Source organism: Nilaparvata lugens, chromosome 10 (genome assembly GCF_014356525.2).
Source record: "Nilaparvata lugens isolate BPH chromosome 10, ASM1435652v1, whole genome shotgun sequence".
Classification (NCBI taxonomy): Eukaryota; Metazoa; Arthropoda; class Insecta; order Hemiptera; family Delphacidae; genus Nilaparvata; species Nilaparvata lugens.
This window is the reverse complement of record NC_052513.1, coordinates 5,772,005-5,784,583: the sequence shown is the minus strand read 5'-3', so window position 1 is coordinate 5,784,583 and position 12,579 is coordinate 5,772,005. Positions and strand designations below refer to the sequence as shown.

The following is a 12,579-nucleotide window of genomic DNA, read 5'->3' as shown; positions in this document are numbered from 1 at the left end:
GTAAAGGTGGTGTCCATTATTTATCTTGAATGATAATATTTTCATCAGATAATCATATCATTATTGTCTCAATCCTTATTAAAAATGGTATATAATATCATGCATCGCAGCAATAATACTTGTTCAAATTAAACTTGTCGAACGTGAAGTGAAGGTGTTGTCTTCACCTGGATCTATATTGATAATACTTTCATCAAATGATCATATTAATTTCATTAAGATTTCAATATTATTTTAAATGATAATACTTTTTCAAATCATACTTGTCGAACGTTGGGTCCTTCTTGACGATACACATCCAATGCACTAGCTCCAGTATGAGAAAAAGTATACTGATTCCGTAACCGATGAACAGCGCCACAAATCCGGCGTAGAGTTTCGGCAGATCAACGAGAGCTTTGATGTTTTCCTGGTCGTTGCCCAGCGGACTCTTGGCCTCCATTATCATGGTGTCCAGCATGACGTCTGCCAGCCATTTCTGGACCAGGCCTGCCTCGATCAGGGACCTGATGAACTTGTCCATCTGCGGTTTGAGTGGCGAGTTCTTCTGCAGTCCCAGCGAGATTGGCATGTTGATGACGCAGTCGCTCATTATGTGCAGGTTGTGCTGTAGTTTTGTGGCAACCAGATTGGTTTCTGTGCTGTTCTGCTCATCTGCAAATTAATTAAGTCAAATTACCAATGTAATCCATATATCTCTGTTAGTGATATTGCTCCAAAGATTTATTTATTGATACACAGAACACAATTCATTGAAATTCATACTCACGTTATAAAGTCAGTGGAGTGCTGAGTTGCCAGGTTTCATATTCCCACCGCCTTCTGTGGTAGAATACAGTCATGGTCTCACGAGTTGAGTTGATCCGTGAACCGATTTACCCCTTCCACAGCATCAATACTTTACTATGCATAGCAATAACATTTGATCATCCAGCTGAGTTGTTGCCAGCTATTTGAGTCTAACAGCCAGGCACGACTCCAACCACCTTCTCTTTCCTTCAACCAGACCGAAGAACTAGATATCAACTTGTCAGATCACATTTGTAACTAACTGTTTTAGCCGCATCTGTAGCTATGATTCAAGTCTTACCGGAATATCTGATATGATTCTTGTTAATAATAATCATATTTCATTCATCAAGAAGTTATATTTTCCATGATTTACTAATAAATTTTAATGATTGAGATTAAGTATTTTGGTTTGTAATTCATTATAAATATCCTTATAGCCTACATTTATAGGCTACGATTTGGTATTACATTAATATCACTATTTTTAACGTTTTTAGGACTTCATTTTATGAAAATTTGGGAGACAAGTAGCTCAAGTTTAGCCTCTCTTCTACTTCTCTCCCAATCATTCTGATATTCATATTGTCATTAATTGCACTTTTGAAAACGTACCGTACTTCGTTTTAATTTTCATGAAATGGAATGTTTTCTTAATTATATAATCATTTTTATTGGAACATATCTGTTACATCCAAACTCACATTTTTTAATTTTTCTGTCACTCACTAGTCTGCTTTATTTTTTTACTTGAAATATATGAACATAACTGTACATTCACATTCCTCCTGTCTACTTATCTCACTCACCGGTTACATTTAGTAGATCGCCAGCTCTACCGCGTGCCAAACTAATCCAATACTTGACACGCGCATCCTGCAACCAGTAGATGTTGTCATAGTAAGCGAACTGGCCATCGGCAATCCTTGCCAAGGCGTTGGCCGCCAAGGGGTCGTCGATTATGTCGAACTTGCGACCGATCTCCCTCCCAGCCGGGTCAATCGAGCTGATGAACGACTTTTTGTTCTCTTCGCCCCAGCCGCCACATCTCACCGTGCTCACAGCCAACTGCTCCACTGAGTCGATCATCACCCTAAAACAAATCACTTATCATTTGTTGATTTTTCAAACTTGGGATCATTTTTAACGTCTTTATTTCTTGAGGCCCGTATGAGATCTGTACCATCTCGGTTGAAACAAATCAACAATCAACCTCCACTGAGTCAGTCATCACCCTAAAACAAATCACTAATCTATCATTTGTTGATTTTTCAAACTTGGGAACATTTTTAACGTCTTGTAAGCAGGCTGAGGAACGGCGGGAGAAACCTCCACCAAATATGGAAGCAAGATGTGCCTTCACCAAATATGTAAGGGTGGGAAAATGAAAAACAAGAAAAGATCGTACAGGTTTTTGATATTAAAAACAAATCAGTAAATTATTTTATTACGAAATTAGAATTATAATTAGAATTTATTACGAAATAATAATCAGATGAATATTTCAGGGGCTACTCGCTTTGCTGATCTGTGATCGTTCAGTTTATGATAATAATAAAATAAAACAAAAATTACTATTTAGAATTAAAGATCTGAAAAATTAAAAAAATGTACAATTAACTATTATCTTACTTTACCTTAACAAGAGTCCCTTGGCCTGCTCTTCAAGGTCCAGTTAAAACACTCCCGAATTTAAAATTAAAAAAATATATAAAAAAAACTCTGCCAGTTGATTGAATCAAAAACACCAGCTTTCCCTACAAGATTCAAATCCTGAAAATACAATTATGTAGGTTTAAACTGCCCGGACTGCGACAGCCTATAATTGAATTCTCAAGACAGAATCCTTCAGGTAACCAATGCCTTAACTCAACAACTAACTTCACAAATGATTCAAAGTAATACGGGCCTCGAAAGAAAAATTCCAAATCTATTTATGTGAATAACACATGCAGCCTTGATTCACAGACCAAAAGTCAACTTACTCTTGTTTGTATAGCATGGAGCTAAAACCCATAATATTGCCTTCACGAAACGTGATAAAACACGTTTCATCTTTGTACATTGGAGATCTTCTCGCTTTATCAATTATATTTAATAATTAAATCCGCGACCAGATTTCCAATTCACAAAATAATATTTCAAAAATTGAATAGGTTTTGATGTCATGTATGACAGTCTTCATTTCTTGAGGTCTGTACCATCTGGGTTTAAACGGACATAGAAACCCTGCTTCTCCAGATGATGAATATCAAAGATCCCCCAGACTGAGCTCAGTGTTCATAGGCTGATTGAATTAGCTGTGATGTTGCGTCACTACCAATTTCTGAGAGCCATCTAGTAAGACAACGTTTGTAGGTACAAATAGAGCCAGCAGTGTCCTCCATAAATCAGGTGTTGGTTTAAACCCGGAATGTAACAAAATATATTCGACCATATTTCCTTGTAAACCTGGATTATAAATTCAAGGCTCAACTCACACTTACGCTACTCAGGTCGAGAAGAGACTCGACTCTAGTCGTGAGCATGTGTTTTCAAATGGTGTCGTCGCGGAGACTAGAATCGACTGATCTGAGTGTCACCATTTGGAAACACATGCTCTCGACTAGAGTCGTGTCTCTTCTCGACCTGAGTCGCGTCGGTGTGAGTTGATCCTATGGCCTTGTTCTCCAGTTTCATCAAGCTTGATCAAGACATTTGACTATGGTCAAATACGGGACAATTCACGAGTGCACTGGAACGTATTATGATTCATATGACAATAGTAACTATTGTCATAGAAACTTGCTATCGTTAAATCCTGTAAAGCGTACCCGGTTAGCCAGTTTGATCATATTCAAATGCCTTGAACGAGCTTGGTGAAACCGGTCATGATAGTTTTGAAATTATTTATTTATTTTTCAATATTGTTTTCCATCACGAACTGCTTATTATTAAATCAATTTTTGCTATTTAAAAGAACGACTAGCAGTCAAATTTTTCAATAAATGAATTAATCACTTACTGTGACAACAAGATTTTTCGGCAGGTTCGCCATCTTCCTGGTTGTCATTTTATTTATATCATTCTTGTGCCATACTGATTCAATAAAAGTAATATCAATTTGAATTTGATTTTAGTGTAATGATTCATTATCGTTATTTTAAATTTCAATCTGTATATTGTTTGGACTTACCTGGGCATTGGATTCGCTAGTATAGCAGTCATGCTAGCCCTGTAGGCAACCACAATTAGCAGGCAATACATCCACCAGCAACCGGTCATGACACGCAGAGCCCAGCCAGTCGGGAGTTTCGGCAATGAAACCAAAGTTAGCATACTGAATGTGTATAAAAGTCCGTTATCAATGGAGTCAAACAGATACAGTCCATCATGCTCCTCCAAGTCCAAGTTTTCTTCAATATTGGAGTACATCCCATTCTTCCCTGATAATCCACTTCTTCTAATTTTCTGTGTCCTCCCAAATTTATCTTCGATTTCATTTATCAGCCTCGCAATACAATGAACCTGACTCAATCTTTTAATTGAATTGCTTATAGAACTTTTAAGTATCTTCAGTTGCTTTTTCATCTTGTTTATTTGAAGTCGTTTATCGTCGTTGTTTTGTATGTGGTGATATACATTTGCCAGGCTAAAGAAGCATATGCCTCCCACGACTAGAGTGGTGATAATTCCAATCCACATATTCGATCTGAAACACAAAAATGAAGTGTAAAAGTATTGAGTAGGACTTCTATTCACTATTGCTGGAGCTTATCTGCTGATTTGTCTGTCATTACTGGAGGCGGCTTGATCTTTTTTTGTGGATAATGCAAAAAGTTATAATAAACATAGTAATCAAGAATCATTGTAGATCATGTAAAAGATGAAAATAGTATTTTGATAACCTTTTTTCTGAAGAATATGAAACATTCAATAAATGAAAATGTACACCCTGATTTAGATTTCTCCAATACTCCAGAGAAGCTTTTGCTACTCTACTATATTTGCAACTTACTATTCTCTATTTTCTTCATTGAGGCCAGCAGTAATTCAAAACGAATCAAAACCACCTGGTCAATGTATTGGAAGGATATTAAATCTTGGAAGTAACTTTACAGTGGAAAATATAACTTTGATCTAACTATGTACTATATTTCTAACTATCTACTATATTTAACTATGATCTGAATTTCCTATACTTTTTTGGAACTTCTCTTAGTAGCCTACTCGAGCTTGCATTTTCTTCCATATCAAAAGTATTCCTAATTTTTCTGTTTACAATTAATCTTCTTCTTCTGTTGATGAGCCGATCAGCATTATTTCTATTATAATTTCAAGTACTATTATTTCATCACTCATTATTCAATTAATTAACTAATAATTAGTTATCACATTTGCAATAACTATCAAGCTATTCAATAATTCCTTCCTTCACTCTTATTTCCATAAGAACTCTAAGCTTTTTATTTGAACTTTCCAATCAATTCCAAATTATCTCTATTGTAAAATAGTTGAGCATTTGATTTTAAACTGAAATATTCGACTTATTTGACTAGCTTACTTGACTTATATTAAGATTTGTATTTTCCAATTAATTCTAACTAATCACCTTAGTAAAATGATTGGTAATTTTATTTCCACACTAAACCATACTAATTGTTTTGTAATATATAACTTAATTATTGTATTTTCATCAGACTCACTTGAATGGCAGGATGAGGGTTTGCCAGGAGTTGTCAGTCAGCGACTCGGGAGTGAGAAACGTGAGGCATTGCGTGGCATAAGGCACAGTGAGGTCCATGAGGTCCAGATGATATGAGGTGTAGTAGAGGTTGCCGAGAGCTATGTCAGCTCGACCTCCCCATACCTCTCCCAGCAGGCCTGAGTAGCTCCCGTTCAGCTGCTTCCTTCCCCAGGCCTCCGTATCACTGTTGGCTGTCATGTAGATGTACGACCTAAACTTCAGAACCGATTGTAGCGTTTTCAGCATCTGTTGGAAACGAGCGAATGTTATTTTATTGAAGAAAAAGAGAAGGGAAAGGAGGAGGTGGAGGAGGAAGAGGAAGAAGAAGAAGAAGAGGCCAATTTGTGCTTTCAAAAAAGTTGAATTGTCATGTAGATGTACGATTTGACTTGAGAACCGATTGTAGTGTTTTCTGCATCTGTTGCAACAGAACTAACGTTATTTTATTAAAACAGAAAAAAGAGGAGAAGGGGAAGGAGGAAAAAGAGGATGAAGAAGGTACCAATGTGAGGGGAGATGCTTTTTCGAAAAAGTTCAATGTCATGTAGATGTACGATTTGACTTTGAGAACCGATTGTAGTGTTTTCTGCATCTGTTGCAACAGAACTAACGTTATTTTATTAAAACAGAAGAAAAAGAGGAGGAGGAAGAGGATGAAAAAGGTGCCAATATGAGGGGGGATGCTTTCAAAAAAGTAGAATGTCATGTAGATTTACGATTTGAACTTGAAACCCGATTGTAGGGTTAGTTTTCATCATCTGTTGCAAAAGAACTAACTAAATAATAAATAAATAAATAAAAAGAACTAACTATATTTCATTGCAAAGAAACCAATTTGAGGAATGTTGTCAAAAAAGTTGAATTTTATGTACGAGGATCATTTTTCAACCCCCGACCACATATCATACGACTCAGAGAAATGGTAGGGAGGCGATCTCCAGAGCTGAAAACATCCCCACCAAACGCCCTGTAATCGGTGCGGCCAGATCGTCAATTGTTGTCGAGTTATAGACCCAGAAACATGGCCGCTTCACTTGAGTCTACCGCCAACTGCTAGTTTTGTAGCGTTACTCGTTTTTGCAAGCAAAAGGCAATATTTCAGCATAAATATAATGAAGAATGGTTCAAGTTTACGCAGGAAACATTATGATTGACGATTTTGTACATGAACTGTGTCTAAAAATCAAAGATGTCAGTTGAAATGACTTTCGGAATCGCCGTGGTCCATGAACACTCGGCCTCATAGAGCTGGTGCAACCAAACGGCTTCGCTAGCTAATCGAATGGGATATTTTCCCATACAAATTTGACTTGGTCACTAGTAAATTATACCTTTCCCCCAAAATCAATTGAACCAATGTGAGGAATGCTCTCAAAAAAGTTGAATGTCATGTAGATGTTCGACTTAAACTTGAAACCCGATTGCGGGGTTTTCAGGAAATGTTGCAACAGAACAAACGTTATTTTATCGCAAAATATTCAAGGGATCAGTGTGAGGAATGTTTCAAAAGAGTTTGAATGTTTTGCAGATGTATGACTTAAATTTGAGAATTGATAGTAATGTTTTCAGCATCTGTTGCAACAGAAATAACGTTATTCTATTGCAGAAATTTAAGGAACCAATGTGAGGAATCTGTTCAAACATATTGAATTTCTGTCCAACTCATGATTGGGTACTCTATGCAGCAAGAAAAACAAATAACCATTATATTAATATAAATATCTCCATGTCTATCATATTCTGTGGTGAAGCCAAATCTAAATAATTTAGAAATTGAGATTTATCAATACGGTACCTGTATTTCTAGCCCTCTGACTTTCTGTTTTTGTGGACTGTCCAACTCCACAACATCTAATCTATTCTCAGATTTAGTTTTAACAACGGATGGAATGTGATCTATCACCACTACGTTCAAAGTCTGTTGGTTCAGATTTGTTGTTTTATCTCTGTACAACCCCATTATGTTCTGAAATAAATCAGTACAATTAACCAGTGCAAAAGAAAGGAAACATAATACCGGTACTAGTTTGTGAACTACCGTACTAATAATTGAAATTGATATTCATTTATTTATACATTGATACATACAATATCATTCTCAACTATGAATGATATTGAAATTTATTCACAACACTGCCATGTTTTACAATATTATAATACAGTTATAAAAATTAAAAAAATAAAATAGCTTTTGATGGGATACTTGACAATATTGATATTTTAGGAGAATCTCACATTTTTTATCAAAATACATTAAAATTTTTAATCACATTGTATTTTTAATCAGTTGTAAAATATTCACGATAATTTTTGTGTTGAATTCAAGGAATACAAAAAAGGATACAATGAAATACCCTACTATAACTCATTCTCGTTATCCTGTTCTATAATTTCAATTGTTTAAACGAGTCCAATGATGATGAGATTCATACTAGAGAATTTTCAACATTCAAAAAATGTTGAGGTATTATTATTTTGTAACAAATTATAACCAAGCATTTTCCAATTTCTAAATTTTTAATTGAATCGATCATCACCTGAAATTTTCCATTGAACCAAGAATTTATCCTTTTTGGTACCAAAGTTTTCTTTATGGGTGCTGGAAAAGGAACTGTAGTCAATTCGAATCTCTTTGTCGTTCCATATCTTCTGAAGAATACTATGTTGACTATTTTTTTCCAAAGGTAATGTAGATCCTTATTGAAAAGTCTAGTATCATAGATCATTAGGAAATTCGCTCTTGTGTCGAGAATCCTATGTCTAGAAATAAACATTAGAAAGTTGATACTGTTAGTAATTTAGAACTCATAGTCTAAAATAGAGATGACAATACTTGAAAATTGATAATCTTGATTAATGATAATCTATCAAATTTACAACAATGCATTGGGAAAACTTGATTTATCATATAAAATGTATCTGAGTAAAATAAAGATGAATTTTACATTCAAAATCAATCTCTTGAGTTTGTATACATTATACAATGATCTCTTATGATCAAAAAATGATCCTCTATTTACATTTATTCTTGAGCTATCAAGCTATTGGTCATTCTGATTACTGTAGTTGTATGAACTTAGCATTGTAATTGTTTTATTCTAACAATTCTATCCGATCACAGTTTTAATTTAGTATGAGCGAAAAAAAATATATTTTACCACATTAAATTCACCTGTCCCCAAATCGTAGGAATCTAGCTGCTTGATCACCATTCGCTAATAGAATGAAATAAACATTACAGCCGGCTCTACGAATCTCTTGAATCATCACCAGTGTTTTGTAGTTGGGTGCTAAGAGATCCTCCGCTTCGTCAATTAGCACCTGAAAATATAAATAATTGTGTCTTCTAATTCATTTTCAGAATTTAAATCTTTGATCCATCATCTCAAAACTATTGAGTACAAAAATAATTCGTTCAAATCGTGCAAACTTGAGGTGTGTTTCTGCAAAGAATGTAATTTGTAACAATTCACAAAGCACGATTCCCTCAAGGGACTTTTCACCAAACAAAACACGAATTCACTTTTTTACAAGTGCAATGAATACCAATTTCGATATATTGTATGCTTGGATTTTATGTAACTGCTGTTTTACAACTTTTGAAAACAATAATCTAGTTTTTTTGGTATTTCAACACTATACTCACATTGAACACAGTTTTGTAGCCCAACTTCAAGAAGAAATACTGTTCAAAGTATTGTTCATAAGTCTCATCGCAAATTCTAGCCAAGCAATTGATATCAGGTACATGCTTTAGTATATCTTCAATCAAATAGGTGATTTCCATCCCATAACTCAGCTCATCCAATCTTTGATGCAGCTCACTTGTTGAGGACCTGTTAGAATCATGCTATCATTCTTATGATGTACTTTAAAAGAATAATAATTCAAATTCATCTCCTTCAGAATAGGCTATAAGTTACTGTTTCTCATACAGCACTTACAATTTTTTCATTCAACACTATGTAAAACACAGTACAGTACTTCATTTTATTCTCCTCATTATTCATTTTTTCTAAACTCAATTCTCTTTCATATAAGTTAATGTATCAAATTTAATTTGAACTCTATTGTGGATTTTATTGAATGCATTTTTGACCGAGCGAAGTGAGGTCTAAGATTCAAGTCGACGGTTTTGCATTTCTCTTTATGTTTATATGTTTAAATGTTTATATTTATGTTTAAATGTTCCGCATTTAAGGCGAAACGCAGCAATAGATTCTCATGAAATTTGACAGTTATGTTCCTTTTAAATTGCGCGTCGACGTATATACAAGATTTTGGATTTTTTTCATTTCAAGGATAATATAAAAGGGAAAGGAGTCTCCTTCATACGCCAATATTACAGTAAAAATCAGACTATAGAATTATTCATCATAAATCAGCTGTCAAGTGGATTATAAATTGCATGCCATGACGCATGCGATTCAATATCTTAATGTAACTTGGTGAAAAATCAGCTGCCATGTGGACTATTAATTGCATGTCTCATTGAATGCAATTTTTATGCACTATAAAATTGCAATAACGCATGCAATTGATAACTAAAATAACATAGTATTGTCTCTCGACCTTTCTCTGCTTTGAACTCGGGCTGTCCTGTTGCCAGTATGTCTTGAAGGAGATAAGCTTTTGATGTTAGCATTTTTGATACATCAACTCCAACAGCCATTAGCCGTTTTCACACCGATATCTCGCCGACACGACATACAGACAGGATTTACTCTGATGGACAGTATAAGAGGAGGCTGTGGTTTATAACTGCGCGAGGTCTACTGTTTACAGAACTACTAGTACTTGTAATGAATAAGAATATTTTATCTTTGGCAGTCCAAAAGAGTGAGTTTCCAAAGAAACTCCACAATAAGTGAGGTAATTATAGTATTAAATTTCTATTTTAATGCATTTCATTTCCCTTATGTAAATATACAGTATTATCTGAAATTCTCAATTCATTTTGAGGTATTAATAGTCATATTAATAAAAATCCATGATTACTAGTACTGTGTATATATTAGAAGATTGTTTTATTTCAAATAAAACGTTATATAGAATTTTACCTGATTCCTGGATTCTTATCAGCAGCACTCACTATTATAAATATGTTTGTAATAATGATGATGAATTACTCTGAAATAACTGCATGATCGATTTTTATTATCATGTTTCTATTAAGCTGTGTATAAGGCAGTGAATATCTTTTTACGTGCGATACCTAAAACTTCTGCATCATGCAAAATTGTTACGCTGTGATTTGCTGGATGGTTCTCCAGTAGGTTTCACGTGATACTGGATATAATTTATTCATTGCGACATTTGCATGTGAAATACCAAACATCATTCAAGTGGTTCACTTTAAAATTGAATAGCTCTGATTATTAATGAGCAACTAAATTTGATCGACTCTGTCAAGTTAATTGGCTCGTCCAGTTGCTCAATTGAATATAGTTAATTTTCTGCGTTTAGACAAAAAAAGAAATTTATCAATTTTATGATAAGTTGATACTTACTTCTGTTAGTAAACTCCGATTAACAAAATATTTGCCTCATTTATTTATCATAATAAATTGGACCAATTTTCTATCATTAACGAAGTGTTTTCAAATAAATGAATTGTATTCAGAAATTTGAAATTTTCAAGTTTTATTCAATGGTAAAGGTTGATTGACAGCATGGAATAAGAATTTAAATATGAAATATTCTTTTATTATTCTCATAAACCTGTGTTGTACAAAATATTATCATCCTATTTTACTTCAATCATACTGTATTCAATTTGATTTTTTATTGAAAAAAATGACTTGATATTTTATTGCACAGGAGTAAGTGTATGGAAAACTCAAACACATTAGAAATAAGACTATCAAAATACTACATTATATTATCGGACGTATACTATACTAACAAATACGTAGTTTATACAAACTTTTTATGAAAACTAGGTATGTAGAGCTATTTACTACCAGAGAAAACGTTTATACTAGGTTGTTTATTCTGAGGTAAAAATTCTATGGAATATGGAATCAACATATTATTATTTAGGCTACATGTATATTATTACGACACATATTCAATGATTGTATTAATAAAAAAGTCATGACATTATTATCGTATGAAGATAACATAATCTTCTTCAGCTTATCTGTATCAAATAATTGTTTTATTTCATCATGATACAATACAATACTAACTTAATATCAGTCAGAAAAGTTGAGTTGAAATTATTGAATATTACGGTACATCAATTTAGAAAAACTAGGTTCTATGGTGTTTACATTTACAGTGTAACATTTTATTTTCTAAACTCAGGCACTTCTCAGTCTCTTTATGTCAATCATGTTGATTAATTACTGTCGGAATTTACTCAGAGTCTTGATTCCATTATTCATATAAATACTTCTCGTTAGGTACCGTAAGTAGCCTACCTTATTCTAACAAAATTGTTGATTCTATGTGCCAAAAACATGAAAACTAATATTATATTGAAATTGTGCATTAAAAAACTAAAATATGCAAAATTAAAGACTATTATATTACTAACACTATGATTAAAAATGTATTCTTTTAGTATAATAAATAGATTTGAGGAGTTCTTAATCTAGATGAAAATATAACACTATTATTGGTGCTGATTAAAACTTCTGAAAACCTTTCTGTATAATACTCTCTAACATATAGTAAAAAAATTAATTATATAAACATAAAAATATTTGACTTTCACCAGCTCTTTGAGATCATAATATTATTTATTTGGCTTATACTATTTACTATTATATCATTATTCGACCAATAGATCTAAAATTTAATATAATTTATACAAATTGCACTTAATATAAATTGAACAGAAACCTTCCTTGGAATATATTTTTTCTAAATCATCAACACAAATTAAATACATATAGAAACTATGTATTGAAGACTAGCTGCTTTTATAAATGAGATTTCATACTGATTTTACTGTCAATCGTTTTGTTTCTTATTATTGTAAATTAGCTATTAGACTAAAGTTGGAATCAAGTGTATAATAGCCTATATTAGAAACCTCATACTTTGATAGTTCAAAA

The 12,579-nt window shown here is 33.3% G+C and overlaps 1 protein-coding gene across 1 annotated transcript; it reads right to left on the bottom strand.

Annotated features, from left to right (window-relative positions):
- Positions 1–114: 114 nt before the first annotated feature.
- On the bottom strand, positions 115–10,823 carry LOC111064372. Its single transcript, XM_039436599.1, has 8 exons — positions 10,762–10,823; positions 8,688–8,861; positions 8,053–8,275; positions 7,311–7,481; positions 5,475–5,761; positions 3,965–4,480; positions 1,599–1,882; positions 115–654 (listed from the first exon to the last, which is right to left on the bottom strand). The coding sequence occupies exons 1-8, from the start codon at positions 10,821–10,823 to the stop codon at positions 230–232; spliced, it is 2,142 nt and encodes a 713-aa protein (XP_039292533.1). The 3' UTR covers positions 115–229.
- Between the last annotated feature and the right edge of the window lie 1,756 nt (positions 10,824–12,579).

What these genes read in the sequence shown, in the direction of transcription:
- LOC111064372 (XM_039436599.1), bottom strand. Translation starts at nt 10,823, where the DNA reads ATGAATAAATTATATCCAGTATCACGTGAAACCTACTGGAGAACCATC. An exon ending in ACCATCCAGCAAATCACAGC is followed by an intron (nt 8,862 to 10,761) that starts GTAACAATTTTG and finishes AAAATGAATTAG; the next exon opens with AAGACACAATTATTTATATT. An exon ending in ACCCTCATCCTGCCATTCAA is followed by an intron (nt 4,481 to 5,474) that starts GTGAGTCTGATG and finishes TTTGTGTTTCAG; the next exon opens with ATCGAATATGTGGATTGGAA.